Below are 17466 nucleotides of genomic sequence, written 5' to 3' on the forward strand. Positions count from 1 at the left end.
TGTAACGTTATATCCAATGTTACTGGAATGTGTTTTGTAGAATTATTATATATAGACTAACAATAATAGCGTAGTAACTCCAAATTCCAGACATTGTACATGCGCAATGGCACTTACACGTTCGTCATATCTTCCCTACCTTCTGATTTGCGCCATTTTCTACTAGCTGGCTGGACTAGCTTCTAAGAAATAATTATTCCCAGGATCACCTAGCTAGTTGTTATTAGCTGAATAGTCGACACAGCTGAATATCTCTGCATGAGCATGGAAGACGAAAGCCATCCCAAAACTCTGTAAGTAATGCTTACAAAACGGTTGTCAGTGTCACGGAACCAGCTGGCTAGCTACTAGCTAGTATAATCACCCTGCAATGTTCTTGGAATAATAGTAGCTAACCCAGGTAACTAGCTAGCTAATCTAGCAAGCTAGGTTACCATGCGAGTCAAACGAACCAGCCAGAGCCACACATGTTAGCTTGCTACTGTCGACATTAGATATAATAGGTAAATGTACCTCTAGCCTCAGCTATACCTAGCTATCTAACCAGCTAATAGAGTAATTTCGAACAAAGCATCACTCGTTCTCTTGTTACAAATGCTAACGACATTAGCTTGTCATCTTGGTCTACTAGCCAGTGTGGCTAGCACCAAGACAGACCGCCACTACAATAGCAGAACAAAGTACACCTCACTTAGCAGATATGTATTGCTACCCTACCTGTACGTACTTTCTATGTCATAAAATGATCAACAAATCACACTCTTATGTCATTTCACCCGCCTTTGTTTCTCTCCCAGATATGTTGGTAACCTTTCCAGAGATGTAACAGAAATTCTGATACTCCAACTCTTCACTCAGATAGGCCCTTGCAAAAGTTGTAAAATGATCACCGAGGTAAGAATATCAGTTTGTGCAGCAAAATATGTAAATTAACTGCCTTTGGATTTCATTGTCATTAAAAAACATCATCTTGCAGTAATTGTTGTGTCCTACATTTGATCAAGACCTGGTGACATGATGAAATTGAACACGTAGAAGTTATCATGTTTTGGGCTATAATTTCCTTTCCTGGCTTTTTTTTCTCAGCAACCCGATAGCAGGAGGATGAATTCTTCTGTCGGGTTTTCTGTTTTGCAGCAAACAAGCAACGATCCGTATTGTTTTGTGGAGTTCTACGAACATAGAGACGCTGCTGCTGCTCTGGCAGCCATGAATGGGAGGAAAATATTAGGAAAGGTAATTTTTCTGAAAAAAATAAATGAAGTACAAATGTAGGAAAGGGTTTTCTACACTTTGTAACACGTTACCTGCCTTATTACTCTGGTCACTTAAGTATTGGTTTTCAGAAACCAAAAATATCTATCGGCCACAGACTTTGATTATGTGAAATCTTTTTTTCTCCAGGAAGTGAAGGTCAATTGGGCCACCACTCCAAGTAGCCAAAAGAAGGACACATCCAGTGAGTGTCCTATGCCCTTGTCATTGTTGGCCTGTACTAAACCCCCAGACCTATTCATACAACTTATGGAGGCCATCAGTTATATAAATTTGCAAAGTGCAAGCAAGTGTTATTAAGTGCCATTGCTGTAATTTGTCAAATTAACTCAGATATGCAAGTGTGCTTTAGCACTAATAGTTAACAAATTTGTATTGGTCGTTTCAGATCATTTCCATGTTTTTGTGGGTGATCTGAGCCCTGAGATCACCACGGAAGATGTCAAAGCCGCATTCGCACCTTTTGGGAAAATATCGTAAGTTTTAAATGGGAAGACTTAACTTGAATTTGCTCATTAATATGTTTTTCTACCTACCGTAATGCAGGACTTTTTACAGGATGTACAGGAAAATATTAAAGCAGTTGTGGCAAAGAGAAATTAGGCAGTAGATGACACATTTGGATAAAACACATTGTAATTTTTTCACCAGACATCTTTCTTTTGCTATTGATATATTTAGGAAATGGTAAGTACTTTTTAAAGTGCAATTTGCAGTGGCAGAACAAGCTTGTGTGTAAATGAAAAGCTTTCAGCTTCTGAAGTTATGAGTAAGTAAAGTAATAGCACTCTGGTTATTTTACAGAAATGCTCATAGGATTGGACAGGAGCTTGAAGGCTAACAGCAAGGAACAGTGCACACTGGAAACTCAGATGTAGTTTTTTTTTTCCTCATCTATTTATTCTGTTTCTTTCAATTTATTGCAGATAATTTGTGATGACATAACTTATTAATACACTCCAGTTTCCAAGTATTCCTTTTGAGATTTAGCCAATGTAAATTGTCTCATTTTAGTTTGCTTAGTATTGTTGATAGCTTAATGCTCCTTTCCTAAAGTTCTGAAAATTTTCAATTTTTCAAAATTTGCAGCTCCCCAAACTCCATATTGGTGGTAAAGAATTGACCAGGAAAAATAACGAAATCTGTTAACAGGCCATGTATGCCTTTTTAATTCCTTTTTCTCTTTGATATTTTAATATATTTCTATTGGTAGGATACCATCAGTAACTGCTAGGAATGCATGGTAATACATATAAAATGTTGCTTTCTGACTTGCTGATTTCAGACAGTAAATTAAGTGTGAATATTGATTTTAATGAACTATTTATTGGCAGGGATCCCTTTTATTGAAAATGAATATGAAAACAGCTAACTCAACAGTGTAGGTTGCATGTCTTTGTAATGGTGTTTTAAAATGCTGCTTTGCTTTCAAGTTACCAGTATAGGTTTTACGGTAGATTTTAACATAGGAGAATACATGTATAGATGATCGTCTATGTGTGTGTGTGTGTGTGTGCCTCTGTGTGGGTGTTTGTGTGGTTCTTTTAGTTGACGTGTGTAATGCAGTAAGTGTTCTGAAGCTACTTTGATGTTTTCTTTCAGGGATGCCCGTGTTGTGAAGGACATGACTACAGGGAAATCTAAGGGGTATGGATTTGTGTCCTTCTATAACAAACTGGTAAGGCTCCAGTACAGGAACACGAAATGAAGGTTATTTCTGTTTACTATCCTACTTTTAGTACATTTAATGTAATTTAATATGCTATCATAGATTCACAAACAAATTTGACTTTAGTTATGTTAATCAGATAATATCAAATATGATTTGTTATATACAAATAATTAAGCATAAACTATTTAATTGGAAATATTAATTTAATATTGATCTATTACTGTAGAATATTTAACACAGATCAGAGGGATCTAGTATGTTTTGTGATTCATAGAGTTTCGGAAAAGAAACATTATCTTTTGTGTCTTCATAGGATGCTGAAAATGCCATAGTGCACATGGGAGGACAGTGGTTAGGAGGGCGTCAGATCAGGACTAACTGGGCCACCCGCAAGCCACCAGCGCCTAAGAGTGTGCCTGATAGTAAGTTTCAAGGAAAAGTCTACCACTCAAACTGCCAGAAGTCAGTTTGTCATCAATTTGTCTTCTATTTTTGACTGTCAGATGGCTCGAAGCAGCTGAGGTTTGAAGATGTGGTCAATCTGTCTAGTCCACAGAACTGCACTGTGTATTGTGGAGGAATCCAGTCAGGACTATCAGGTAAGTGTTTCCTTTTGTAATTTGAAAATGTAGTTACATTCAGGGGTATAATGCGCTGAATAAGTACTTTGATTATGTTCAATTTTTGGAGAAACCTATATTTTTTTATATAATCCTTTTCATTTTTACACTGATAATGAAGTACATTTTGTCTACTTGACAATGTAAGAATAATACTGTGGCAATTGTATTTAGTGTGCTAACACTGCTGTTTTACAAAAGATATAACAAAATAATTTGATAAAAGTTGCATATGTAATGCTAAAAACTTTTCCACACTCTCGATGGCCTTAACTTTGTCTTTTGTTTTTGCAGAACATCTCATGCGACAGACATTCTCGCCCTTTGGTCAGATAATGGAAATCAGAGTTTTCCCAGAGAAAGGTTACTCATTCATCAGGTAATTTTCTTCCAAAGAATGTAGAGTCATTTTTTGCCCCCAGATGGCAACAGCTTAGGACTCAATGATTAATAATCGCCAAGTACTTTTCATGGGGTACATTTGTCAGATAAATAGTTTGCATGTAGTGCCCCTTTTTTGTGCTGATAGTATACTGCGATTACAGAACCCTGCTGAAAGCATATTTCTTTTTAAGGTTTTCGTCCCACGAAAGTGCTGCCCATGCAATTGTTTCAGTGAATGGAACAACCATCGAAGGTCATATTGTTAAATGCTACTGGGGCAAAGAATCTCCTGACATGACCAAGAATGTACAGCAGGTAGTGTGCAGCACCTACAAAAGGGGTCTTAAAGTTACTAAAGCTATTCATTTTTAATTTGCTTCAGTTTTATTCTTGTTGACAAAATGTTTTTGTCTTTGTGCAGATGGAATATGGTCAGTGGGGACAGTGGAATCAAATGTATGGCAACCCCCAGCAGTACAGCCAACAGTATGTGACAAATGGGTGGCAGGTGCCCTCTTATGGTGTGTACGGCCAGACATGGAATCAACAAGGATTTGGTGTAGAGTGAGTTGGAGCATTTATTTAATCATACACAGTGAAGGGGCCTTGATTATACACTCATTCAAGTTCGACCGAGTTCCTGACCAGGCTTTCTGCTAGTGTAGAGAAGAGGTATTGTTGCAATTACCAATATATTTTTGTAAACTTTTCTAGTATAAAGCTTGAACAACCTAAACCATGTAGAAATATAATTACAAAAATTGGATTGGATTGCATGTCCCCAAACTTTCATTGGGGAATAGTTTTTAAATTTAGCTTCCCATACCTCTCACCTACAGTATACAATACAATCAAGGCCCAATTTTAGTACTGTACAATGGTTTGATGTCAGGGCCACACTAAAAAAGGCTATATCATTCACAGGGACTCCATTCTGGCAGCAGCCGCACAGAATATTTCAAGGTGACAACTTTATTTATCTTAGCTTTCGAGCAAATCTTTCACCTCTCTCTGTCTGTCTCTCTCTCTCTGTATTGTGTTCTGATGTGTGTGTGTGTTCACACATATTCTCCCTATCAGGCAGTCTCAGTCTCCAGGCTGGATGGGAGGTTTTGGGTCCCCACAGTCGCAACCCCAGCCTGGTCCTGTGATGCCAAATCAGGCCAACTTCAGCATGACTGGCTACCAGACACAGTGAGCAGGCTCTCACATCAGTCACAGTCTTTCTGCTCCAGGGAATCAGTGGACAACCCATCGTATGTAAATCTGGAACCGCCTCCCACCCAGTGAAGATCACAGGCGCAGTGGCTTATCTCTAGTATGTGAGGGAAACAAAGTTATTTATATGGACGTGTAGTTTAGAGGGGTGGGGGGGTTTCCTGGCTAATGTTTTTTGGCTAGATTTCAACAAATCGTAAGTTCAAGAACTTGGACTTCCTTAATGTGTTTTATAGGAGAGATCATCATGTTTTTGATGAGTTACGTTTACCACTTAATGTAGCCTAAAACAGATTTAAAAGTATTTGTACCCTCAGTGTGAAATAGCACTGTAAACATTTTAGAAACTTTCTTAAAGTGTTTGGTAAATTATTTTAATAATGAACAATCGCTCTCCTTCCCAATTGAGGGTATTTCATCAGATGTATTAAGGTGCAATATGCTTTATTAAAACATGTCCCTATATGACATATGATGCAAAGTGAGGATGTTGATATTTTTCATGTCTTCATTCTCAGAAAACGGGAGCCAATTGTGAGCTAGAAAATGCTCTGATGTGTAAATTGTTTTAGTATAAAGTTTAGTTCAAGCGTTTTGTTCTGCTGAGTGAATTTTTAAAAATTGCTCATTTGGGGTTGATCTTCTTTTGTAAATAATAAGGCAAATTATGCCATCATGTATAGCCTAATAATCAATTAGTTGCTTTGCTCTCCTTTTTGACATGCAAATACTAGTTTAATTCTTTAATCATCTTATATCTACAAATGTCACTTCTGGGACAGGGTCAAGAAGGCCAAATATGTATATAACCCCTGCTGTGTACTGTATGTAGAAAGAGTTTTTAAGCATGTGCTCTTTTATAGTATCACAAGTTTCACAAACCCAATGCTGTACATACTGTACTTTAGGTAGATTGGTGTAAACAGGCTTATAAAATATGTTCTGTATGATTTATAATGAAGCCTTAACTTAAGTCAGTTACAGCCAGTTTTTTTTAAACCTCAAGCTCTTTAGAAGACAAGATTCTATATTCCAATAAGGGTTGTCCCAACTTTGAGGTTGTGTGCCATTTCCACATAATAGCTTGAGATAAGTGGGTTTTGAGTTTGAATTGCACGTTTTTGAAATGTATTATCTTGGTTGCTTAAAGCATTGAATGTAATTGGGTAAATTTGCTTTTAAGAAAGGTGTAGGTAAATTCTTTTCAATAAAAATTGAAATTGAAATAAAATCTGAAATAAAACAATGATTTGAAACTGCCTAACCAAGTGTCTGTGTGTAAGTTTTATATTCTGCAATTCTAGAAGTCTGTTGACAGATCTTGATACTCGTGACGATTTAAAAAATATAAGCTTTTAATGCCATGTATCACACACAATCATTGATCAGACTTATTTTATTAACAACACATGCTACAAAAGACAGTATCTTAATTAGGCTTCACCAAGCACTATATAGTAACAGCAATTTAGATCTTAACTGTTAATTAATCTTATTTTCTCAAACCTGACCTCATTAAAACCTAATGTACTAGTACATTAAACACCTCTATTGAGTCAGATTTTTGGTTGAACGACTCATAATATTGTACTTAATGTGACCTAACATAAACCACAGAGATCAATGCCTGAATCGACAATAATTACTTAAAAGCACAACACATGGATTAGCAATAGCAACATAAATAAAATACACAGATGTAATTTATATTAAGTGCTGCAAACTATCTGTTAAGAAAATTATTGACAATGTTGTCGACACTTAAAATACATGAATATGCAAAGATTTGATCTTATTCTAAATACATCATAATTTATAGTATTCCCATTGCCCAAGTATATGATGCAAGTATTGTGCAATTTCTTTCTGGACTAATATAATTGCTTGAATTTATTAATGTTTTTCTGTTGAATTTTATGTATTGTTATTAGTGGTCGTTGGTATTCTTGAATTTAAATTCTATGTAAATATTTGTTACTTTAACATCCTTAAACATGTAAGAGTTTAAGGGTTTGAAGTTTAAAACTGCTCACCTTAGTATGCCAACATTGTTCCTCAGTATTTTTGGTTATGTTGTGCATTTCTTCTCACAATTGTTGTTCTGGCACTAAGCTACATATGGCTGTTTGCCTTGGGCCAGCCTTTGACCAGGTTCTGACCATCATATGTGGTCTGGCCAACAGGAATAGTGGCACTCCATGGTGATGTCTCTGCGTGTATTTCGCTGTTGAGTTGTACGTGAATTTTACCATCTGAAGCAGTCTTTTCACTCTAGAAATTGACACAAAGTCTTAGAAATTTGGTACTCAATTTTGAGGTTGCGCAACACGTATACAAATACACACATCCTGTATTTTAACACCTACCTTAATCATTGTTTCTGTGCCTTTTTTCCACCCATGCAGTTCCAGTTTCTCCATGACCAAGTCAAGCTTCCCCATAATGGCTGCTACAAATCCTTCAAGATGAAGAACCTGTCTGACCAATCTACAATAGAAGAAGAAATAAATGATGTTCCCTAGAAAGGATGGTACACACAATTACAGCGTGACCTATACAGTACTACATCATAGCTTCCAACTCTATATCATTTTTCATAGGTATTAAATTGTCTATTCATTAACTTTACAATAATGCAGACTGTATGGGTCACCACAACATTTATCCACAGGTGAATGTGAATCCAGTGCTAAAACAGATTGGTTGTTGTTTGTCTATATGGCAATCAGAAAGCTGGGCTTGTCAGAGAAAATTGGTGTGATTTTTGGTGCTAAAAGGTCAAAGCAGCTGCTGCATGATACTATGTCAAACATGCTGCCAAACTCTTGATGGTAATATACGTCTAAAGAGCCTTTTCTTTAAATAAGAAGAAATGTTTAAAATGTTCAACTCATCGCACTTTTGGAAATCCTCCTGCTCCACTGTTTTTTTCTGCTCATTGTCAGGTTTCTTCAGGGAACCGTTAACATAGTTTCGTCCAAGATTGTTAAGCTCAGCACTGAGAGCATCCTGCGTGTGACAAGAGGAATATGTATGTATTTGGTTAATCAAACATTCATGATCTTTTTTCAAAGTCCAGAATTTACATTTTATTATTGTTTTCTGTAGTGTTCTCTGTCCATTTACCCTTTTATCTTCTAGTTCTCTTTTCATTTTCTCTTGCTCTTCTTGGTCCAGAATTTTGTTTCCATCACAGTCAAATTTGGAGAAAGCGTCAGATATTTCATGATCAGCATGTCCCATCCTGAGGGGTTAACGTAGTAGGGTCAAATTTAATACCATAATTTAATGGTTAGGGTTAGTTCAGTGAGGGTGGACGACTTACTCTTTAAGAGTCTCTCTGAAGTCTTTGAATTCTATTTCTTTGGATCCAGAATTCAAGGCTTTTTGTACATCTGATATCTTCTCCTTTTTCAGTTTTAGTTTCATAAATGTCTTTGCATAACTCTGAAAAACAGATATAATGTAAAAACATTTTCAACATCTGTAAAATATTTATGTAAAATATTGATATTTAACATGTGTACAATATATATGTCTGTATCGCCACAATTTACCTGTTTGATTATGTCAGTAATTTGCAGCTCATCTTTTTGGGATGACAGCTCTTCCTTTACCTCAGAATAGGTGTCATTAATGATGGCCAGAAACATGTTCTGGGGAACAAATGAATAGCATATACTTAAATGCTGTTAACTTTTTTCTGTAGGTTAATAGAAAGTGTATTAATGCTACTTACAAGTAACACAAAGAAGACAAAGAACACATAAGTGACAAAATAGATGGGCCCAAGGACTCTGTTGGCTCGCTCAATTGCATCATAATCGAAATCTCCAAGAATGATCCTGAACTGGGTAAAACTACAGAATACAAATAACAAAGCATCAATTGTTTTAATGTTATCTTGCTAAAGACATTTTTCAAATCTATTGTCAGACATACAACTTCTCTTACATGCACTTGACAAAGGTACTGAAGGATTCCACCTCTGTTCCAAAGAGCAGATAACCCAACTGAGCATAGGCAAAGAACACAATGAAGAACATGATAGCAAAGCCCATGATGTCTTTCGCACAACGCCCCAGTGTAGAGGACAGTTGAGTCATGGTCTTATTGAAACTGATGTACTTGAAAACCTACAGGACCAAGAGAGGACAATGAGTTTTTTGGACACAACTTTTGTGACACAATATTAAATCTTTTTGCCTTTTTTTCCAGACCTACCTTTATCCAAGCAAAGAACAAGTTCATTGCATTCATGTTATTATATTGTGTTTGCCAGAATGCTAAAAATTCAAAATCTGCATAGATATCCGGATTATGCAACAGTGTGCCAAGTAATTTATCCACTTTAAGGGTGCGAAAAACATTGAAGACGATAGCAACGATTGCTAGCTGTAAAAAGAAAAAAAAGTATTTCATTATTCTTATAGAGAAAATGAAATGTCAGTTTGTCCCTCATTTGTAATGCCTTATCCACTCAATTTACCATGATGACAACCACATCAAGAGTGTTCCAGATGCTTTTGAAGTAGGAAAACTTGTGGATCCGCAGCTCAAGAATCTCTTCCACAATATAGTAGAGAATGAACAAACAGAACACCATCTCACAGCCAATAATAAAATAATCCCAGTAGGTGATGTAGCGAATCAGTTTGACCGTTCTAATCTGATAAGAGGGTATTGCTCCACCAGTGGCTGGAAATTCAACCACTAACCTGCAGAAAAAAATGAAAACACGGTTTGGACCATTCTGAACAATTAAGAAAACATCTGAAATGATGTCACTGTTCATTCTTCCATTTACCTGATGACACAGAACAAGTTAATATTAGCGTTGTATGTGGAAAAGTCGATGAACACTGCCCGAGTCCCATGGTCCAACCACAGGTTGCTCGTCATCTCTGCCAGGACTGCAGCCGTGTCCTCCTTGGTTCTGCCAAGGTCCTGGTGGTAGCCCGCCCCACTGTAGGTGGTCAGCAGCCCCCAGTGAGCCGATCCCTTAATCTCTTTTTCTGTGTGATACTGCCAGCTGCAAAACCAGGAATGCAATACTAGACATGGCTTCTGATAAAGATAAAATTCCCACCAAACATTCAAAACAATAAACAAAAAACGATTAAAATGTTAAACTCACGCTGTGCCATTAATCAGGCCAAAGTCCAGTTTGTCCTCTTTCTTCTCATTGTAGACATCAAAGCATCCTGTGATTTCGTTCTGGAAGTCACTGTGGACTTTGCAGGAGTTGTTCTTTACCTTGATTTGTCTCATCCTGGGCACCCCTAGCAACAGGTTCTCATAGTAGATAAAGGACTGGTTTCCATTATCTAGTGACTGGTTGTTGTACCACTTGGTCCAGTAGAGTCCATCCAGTAAAGGGCCCTGGGCATACTGTTGTATTCAAAGAGGTATGGAAAAACTGAAGCTGTGAAACTGATTATAAAAAAGTAAACTCTTATGATAGAAATGGACTTACAGTGTTTTGTGTGCTTTATAGTTCTCTTGAAAAATAACAATGATATATTACATTTTATGCAGACATTGATTGATTAACTGATAATTGATCGATTGTGAAACCCAGTTATTTTAGTCACATAATGTATAAGCAACGAGAATTACTACTCACAGTCCAAAAGTCAGCCATGCTGCTAATGGATTGAAACTGAACCCCGCTGTCGCTGGGTGTATTCACAAACAGGCCTGTCATGACTTTAGTATAGTAGTAGGTACCGGAGCTGGTCATACCATATGTCACTGAAAGACAAGACAACCACATTGTTATTATCAGCCTGTGATTCATATCAACCTTTGCACAGGCTCTGGATAAAATGTTGTCCATTCAAATGTTCAAGATAAGGCAAGGAAGAATGAGACACGCTCCTCATTCAGCACTTGTCCTTTAGCCTTGTTCACATCACAGGAGTCAAAGAGGCCAGATTTACCTGGTAATTTGTTTGAAGAGAGAGCACACTGGCTGACACAAATACCCTCATCAAACAATGTAAATCTAACACAGACAAAGAAACAATGAATTGAGCCGATGCTCTTATCAGTGAAAGGCAGGGGCAGTGCGTGTGTTCCTTTCAGAGAAAATGTTTAGCAGGACAATGGCTTTCAGCCAGCAAGGATGTTGTTGGCATTTTATAATGAGCACTAAAGCATAAACCGATCATGATCAATCAGCACTTTGCACGACAGTAACAGTTTGAGAAAACACGAAAAGGTCATGCTGATGTATATTTCTCATGTATTTACTAATAGTCTACATTAAGGAGGAAATGTTACCCGATCTGTGAATTATAACTAAATGAATTTAAATCATAAATTTCCTAAATATACTGGATGTGTTTCAACATTTTCATCTCACATTACACTGCCTTGTTATTGTACCCAAGCTATACATTATCCAAACTAAACATAACAGGACAATAATTGTGTACAAATACATTTCCCAACCTGGTTAAAACACATTGCTGATATACTTACAGAGACACATATCCACAAGAAAAACCACATAGACCAGTAACTCCCTTAGGGTTGTCCTAATAAACAGCTCTCTGTTGCCTGAAGTGTTCTCAGTCAGAGCTGTACCCCACAATCCTACATCAAAGAGAACAGTGGTAAAACAAAATATAGGAATCAAGATAAACAAGAGGCTGTATCAAAGTCTGAGAAGTGATTGAAGTTGACCAGGGTGGAAGCAATAACTGAAGTCTTGGCAATTACCCCTTTATAGACATATTGGAGTAAGTTATTCAGTTTGCATATTGATAATTGTCCCTTTTTAAGTTAAATGATGTGATGTGATGATGTCAGGTGTGAGGTGTGACATCCCATTACAAACCTGATCCCTATAACATAACACTAAACAAGGATTTAACTAAAGCAAACAAAAACAACCATTGAACCAGTTCCTACCTTTGAAGAAAGAACAGCAGCCAGGCCTTGTCTTATCCACCCCCAAGTCCAGCGGATCAGGCTTGACTGGGAAAGAGTCTGGGGTGTTCAGCTTGCTCATGCTGTTGAAGGAGCCCTGGAAGTGGGGTTGAGGATTGTAGACAGTGCTGATGACACGAGGCAGGGGTGGAGGAGAGCCACAGTAGCCCTGGTTTACCCAGGAACCTTTCCCTAGACTATCCAGTTCACACTCCACCTGGCCACTCAGGTGGCTCTCTGCCCGGTTATTTAGTCGCTTCATGCTGGGAATTAACTTGAAATCAGGGAAAGGGAATGTTGATACACTAATAAAGATCCCAGTGCAGCAGACACAGATTTGAACATCACCTGTTGGCGAGATGGCTTTAAAGGGATGGTGACAAAAAGGGAGGAGGACATAAACAGTGAAGAGGGAGGAGCTGTCTATTTTCTATTGAGCACCATCAATTGAGCACCATCTGCATGTTAATGCAATGTGTAATGAAAACGAATGTGTGACGTGGGTCTCAATAAAAGGGCAGAAAAGTGGCCTATATCATTCAAAACATTTTTGGTACAGTTATATGGCCGTTGTGTATTGTGTTATATTTTGCAGCTAGATTATATTAGTTATTATTATGAAGTCGACATATGTTACTGTGCCACATCCTAAAATGTAATTAAAATATCTTCTTTGAGAAGAGGCTCAAAGAAATATGTTCTTTATGAGGACACATTTCCTTTGTCTCTGATTGGTAAATATATCCTTAAATTGACCCAGATACACAACATGCAACAAAGTTATCACAGGCATTGTCTCAAAACGAAACATTGCATTAGGTAGGTTTAATTGTAAGGTCTAAACTAAGCATTGTGGCAATTTCCCCTTCAACAGGTATGCTTAGCCAGCTAACATAATCTGTTGATCTTCACTCACAGCATTTTCAGAGAACAGCCTGAACTTTGTCATTACACTTTCTAACCATAGGTGCTAAAAGATATTTTAAGTTTTGTCAATTTTTGTCACGTCAGTTTGTTTTTGTAAACCGTGTTTGGCTGTTTATGTTGACATATGCAATCATAAAATACACGAGCTAGCAAAAATTGCAACTAGATTAAAATGTCTTGTCAACAATAAATTCAGGAAAATTGTATGTGTTCTGAATAAAGTAGAGAAATATACCTGCATAATATAATCTGCTGACACGAGGTAGGCCCACAGTCTACAAGCATTGTTACAGTGTATAACCACTCATTCAATTAAACATTCTCCTGCAGAGAAGATTAATTAACTACATTTCAATTACATCCAACTGTTGACTGCACGTGACTGTAGTGGCCAAACCAGAGGGAAGCTTAAGTGTCTCTGATGTCCTTCCCAAAGACAAATATAATAGGCCCCATCTCATTAGTATACGCATTTTGACTAACTCTGACCCGGCTTTGCATACATTGATGATGAGCCAATTGTCAAAAAGCATACATTAAGTATGCAAACAATCAACACAGCATATAACTACACATGGCCATCTGTAGGATATATAATGTAGCAGGTTTAGCACACCTCATTATTGGCTGTTAGGGAAAACTTGTGAAACAACCCATTTTGGGGACTATACTGACTATACTATACAAAACATGTGCCTTACTAAAACACAAAATATTAAGTGCAAAAGGTAGAGTAGTGAGGAGGTTTGTCGTAGATTGCCGCTTTGATCGAGATGTCTTATCCTAGATGCATCTTGTCCAGCTATGGAAATTCACGCTTCAGTTCCTCTGAACAGAGATATTATGTACGCCCCCTGCCCAACAATAGAGTGTAATTCCTCCTCCTTCACTGAAGCATTGGCAGGGTCTGGAACAAATACGTTTTTTTAATTAACTGCAGCCTGTGCCACAATGGCAACCTTTTCTAATTTGCAACCAACACTTGTCCACACATCAGTACTCGATGTTGAAGTGGCAGTATAGCTTCTTGTTGTTGCTGTAATGCACTGTCAGATTGTTTAATGACCTAATTCAGGGTTACATGACATCAGAAGTATCATACAGCCCAAATTTAAGTGTGGTCAGATAGTAGTTGTAGTAGTGATAATATCAAAATGATATAAACATTATGTTGAGGAAGAGTTTTCTGTGTCCAATTCACTTCCTGTGTTCCATAGACTAGCACCAGCAGCTTTCTCATCTAGTGCACCATTTGGGTCCATATATTTTGGTCCACAATTGACGTAATTCCTTCTTATCTCAGAACACAGGAGCTTAGGACAAAAGGGAAGCACATCCATCAGGGTGCAGGACAAGACAGAGCAACAGATTTGACCTGGCATCACGCTCACTAAGAATATGATACATCAAAACAAAAGACAAGCAGTACACCTCTAGTTTTCCTAGATCACACTTCGGGTGACAATGATGCCCATAGTTACTGTTTTTTCTAGGAGCCCATTTATTGAATAGAAAACTTGAATCATTGACGATTACCCTTTGGGGTATTATTGAAGGATGTCCTCATACAATTTATGATGTTATATCTTTTATACATTGGAACAATCCACAGTTCCAGTATGTGTGAGATGTTGGAGTTGATAAACAAGCACAAACGTTTTTTGTTTTTTCATGAAAAAATTATGTTTATTTCAGTTCTAAAACTATATTGAACAAAATAGAGTTTTATTGAGTTCACTGTACACAAATTCTTATTTTCATGCTTAGGTATTTCAAACTATACAAATGAATGTTAAATACTCATTGAAAATATGTTTTTTCTGTCTGAACAATAGATTAAAAAATAACAACAATCTAACTATTTTTCAAATCCATTGTGAAAACAATGACTTGACATCAATCGAAAATTGCACCGGATATTTTCAAGGCCTGATTGTAAAGGTTCATACAAATATGGGATATATATACAAAGTTTCAATAATGGGCACAAGAAAAGTTAAAATGATGTATACAAGTTGACACAAACTTTAAAAGTTTAAAAAGTAAGACAAAATCCAACTGTTTTTTCAAAAAGTAAAAAACAACTAAAAGTTGACAGAAAATAAATCTATAAATAAAATCAATACAGATGTATTTACTAACCCCAATATTGGAGCAAAGCCTGTATCATTAACAAGCATACATGGTAATTCACCTCAAAGAGCTTGACAGATTTTTTTTTTAAATTTATCCACCCAGTTCAGGATGGCACTTGGAGGCCATCACACTGGTAGGGAAATGAAGAGTGCATATATTCATTTTCATCTGGAGAGCTGTACCTCATAAGGCAAGGATAGTTCTCAGGCTGGACACAGTCAAACTGGAGATCCAGCCACTGCCTGTGGGGGGCAGTGTGCCTGCTTGCATCCGTCAGGATCCGATTGAGGGCCATGATATAGCTGAGGGCCATCTGCAGCGTCTCATACTTGGATAGTTTCTTGTCCTCACCCCATTGAGGGACCACTTTACGGAGCCGATCGAAGGCTGTGTTCAAGCCCTGCATCCTCTTTCTCTCACGGGCGTTGGCTGCCATCCTTCTCCTTGTGGTGCTCTCATACTTTTCTGGGCTCTTGACATCAGACTCAGATCCAGATCCAGAGTCAGAACAACTTTGCTGACAGGACATCATGCTTTTGAGTCACAATTCCAATGTTTTCTTTTCACAGTTGTTTTCTTTCAAAGTATATAAGCTTCAATCGAGCTATGCGATTTTTTCCGAATTTACCAAAACCTCCTTTCTGTTCTTCAAACTCCTTGTCCTGGGAGCGGAATTTTAATAAACAAATTGATGGTAAATCCAGGTGTAGTTGTTCCGTTTAGATGGAGAGGCTTCAGTGTCTCTGCTCCTGGAGAGACTGAGGAGTCGTCTTTTATAGGAACAAGGAGATGAACAGGTGGTGGCAGGTGGAGTCCACACCCTCCCCCATGCCCCCCTCTTCAATGTTGCTTGCTGGAGAACACACCCATGCTGACACACAAACATACACACATACTCTCCCTCTATACACACACACATGCAAACAACCCTTAATGAAATTCCAATTAACTTTGGCTGGTCTATCTAGCCCCGGCTTCACTGAGAACCATGTGTTGCAAACACAGAAATTGTACCATCTGTCTAAGGCATTTTGTTGATGATGATGATGCTTGAAACTCAAAGAACTAAACAAGATTAAATTGCTGAATCACACTCTATTTAACACAATATTTAAAAACACTATGTTTTAAATAGCATAAGTAATATAATACTTTATGAGTTATTAATTTAATATAATGACAGTTCCTTATCACAAACTCCATTGCTTAATTCCGTGTTTTAATGACTAATTATCTTGTGTTTGGACAGCAGGTTATGGAAAAAGTTGTGGATTGTGGACCTAAGTAGGCACATGCCAAGCAGGTCCTCAGCCACACAAATGTGATGGAAAGTTTTACCATAATCCACTGGCTCTTTTATTATCTTCTCATCTGCTAATTATGATAATCTGAGATTAGCCTGAGGGAACATAAGTGTAAGTGCGGCTCATAACCCCAGGGACTTGAAGAGAACATCAGCCTGCTGGGTACTCCTTTCATTATCTTGGATTATTGTTTTTTTTTTATCTGAGATGTTGAGCTCAATATGGTAGACACATGGAATATTTTATAATCTCATGCAAAACATGGGGTCGACACAATTCTCAATTTTATTTAAAAAAAGGATTAGATCCATCAAAATTATGATAGATATTAGGATACAATAGGTGGCTCTATTTTCTTCACAGCAGTTTATCTGTCCTGGTTGCACAGTATGTGGTACACATTAATGTACCAAACATACTGGTGACCACATGTGAAATAAATAATTGATCTGTCTAGTGGTCCGAGGAAATGAGACAGACAGAATAATTTGTTTGATTGTCTGTCCTTTCCATCTGGTACCAGTGAATTCAGTAATCAGGGGAGCCAAATCAGAGCAGGTCAATAACCCCTCCCCCCTCCTTCCACCCAGTTTTATCGCCCCCTCTCTCCCCTCTCCAAATGATCCACAACTTCACATAGACCCTGACATGCAACTAACATGTAAACATCTTCCAATGCACTCATCTAATAGCTCTCTCCCGATGTTTTAAAAGGATATTTGTAGTTTTGTGTTAACAATATTATCACATTCTACAACACTTTATTGACTTGTATTAGTTATGGGTCTCATTACAGCATTTAATTCCTGGAGTAATATGATGTAAATCTATGTAGCGATTTTGTGAATTTTATTCCACAAATGTTATCGTAAAGTACCTACAGCACATAAATCATTCATGACTACTAGATGCTCAAGATAATGCCTGGCCTCAATATTGGGTCATGGACACAAGCTGGAGCTGTCTGGTCATTTTGAGATGGACTGATTTGCTG

The 17466-nt window shown here is 37.5% G+C and overlaps 3 protein-coding genes across 7 annotated transcripts; 1 reads left to right on the forward strand and 2 right to left on the reverse strand.

The window, feature by feature from the left end:
- Window positions 1-37: 37 nt before the first annotated feature.
- On the forward strand, window positions 38-6433 carry tial1 (TIA1 cytotoxic granule-associated RNA binding protein-like 1). Of its 5 annotated transcripts, XM_062463979.1 has the most exons (13): window positions 111-293; window positions 798-894; window positions 1087-1236; window positions 1405-1459; window positions 1664-1751; window positions 2878-2953; window positions 3261-3369; window positions 3451-3546; window positions 3862-3946; window positions 4143-4266; window positions 4373-4515; window positions 4876-4914; window positions 5032-6433. In XM_062463979.1, the coding sequence occupies exons 1-13, from the start codon at window positions 259-261 to the stop codon at window positions 5147-5149; spliced, it is 1215 nt and encodes a 404-aa protein (XP_062319963.1). In that variant the 5' UTR covers window positions 111-258; the 3' UTR covers window positions 5150-6433. The 5 variants fall into 5 exon arrangements, with proteins under 5 accessions (XP_062319967.1, XP_062319963.1, XP_062319964.1 ...); XM_062463980.1 differs by lacking the exons at window positions 111-293; window positions 798-894 and adding an exon at window positions 2080-2149 and having other exon boundaries at window positions 1150-1236; XM_062463981.1 differs by lacking the exons at window positions 111-293; window positions 798-894; window positions 1087-1236; window positions 1405-1459 and adding exons at window positions 2080-2149; window positions 2365-2432 and having other exon boundaries at window positions 1701-1751.
- Window positions 6434-6553: 120 nt separating this feature from the next.
- pkd2l1 (polycystic kidney disease 2-like 1) lies at window positions 6554-12367 on the reverse strand. The gene is made up of 15 exons (XM_062464646.1): window positions 12088-12367; window positions 11656-11769; window positions 10796-10923; window positions 10307-10560; window positions 9977-10201; window positions 9659-9887; window positions 9394-9564; window positions 9124-9305; window positions 8909-9029; window positions 8727-8825; window positions 8495-8616; window positions 8296-8413; window positions 8069-8178; window positions 7536-7656; window positions 6554-7440 (listed from the first exon to the last, which is right to left on the reverse strand). Exons 1-15 carry the CDS (start codon window positions 12365-12367, stop codon window positions 7282-7284), a joined length of 2433 nt encoding a protein of 810 aa, XP_062320630.1. The 3' UTR covers window positions 6554-7281.
- A 2895-nt stretch (window positions 12368-15262) lies between these two features.
- On the reverse strand, window positions 15263-15851 carry atoh7 (atonal bHLH transcription factor 7). Its single transcript, XM_062464647.1, has one exon. The coding sequence runs from the start codon at window positions 15698-15700 to the stop codon at window positions 15272-15274; it is 429 nt and encodes a 142-aa protein (XP_062320631.1). The 5' UTR covers window positions 15701-15851; the 3' UTR covers window positions 15263-15271.
- Between the last annotated feature and the right edge of the window lie 1615 nt (window positions 15852-17466).

Source organism: Osmerus eperlanus, chromosome 6, assembly GCF_963692335.1.
Source record: "Osmerus eperlanus chromosome 6, fOsmEpe2.1, whole genome shotgun sequence".
In the NCBI taxonomy this organism is placed as follows: Eukaryota; Metazoa; Chordata; class Actinopteri; order Osmeriformes; family Osmeridae; genus Osmerus; species Osmerus eperlanus.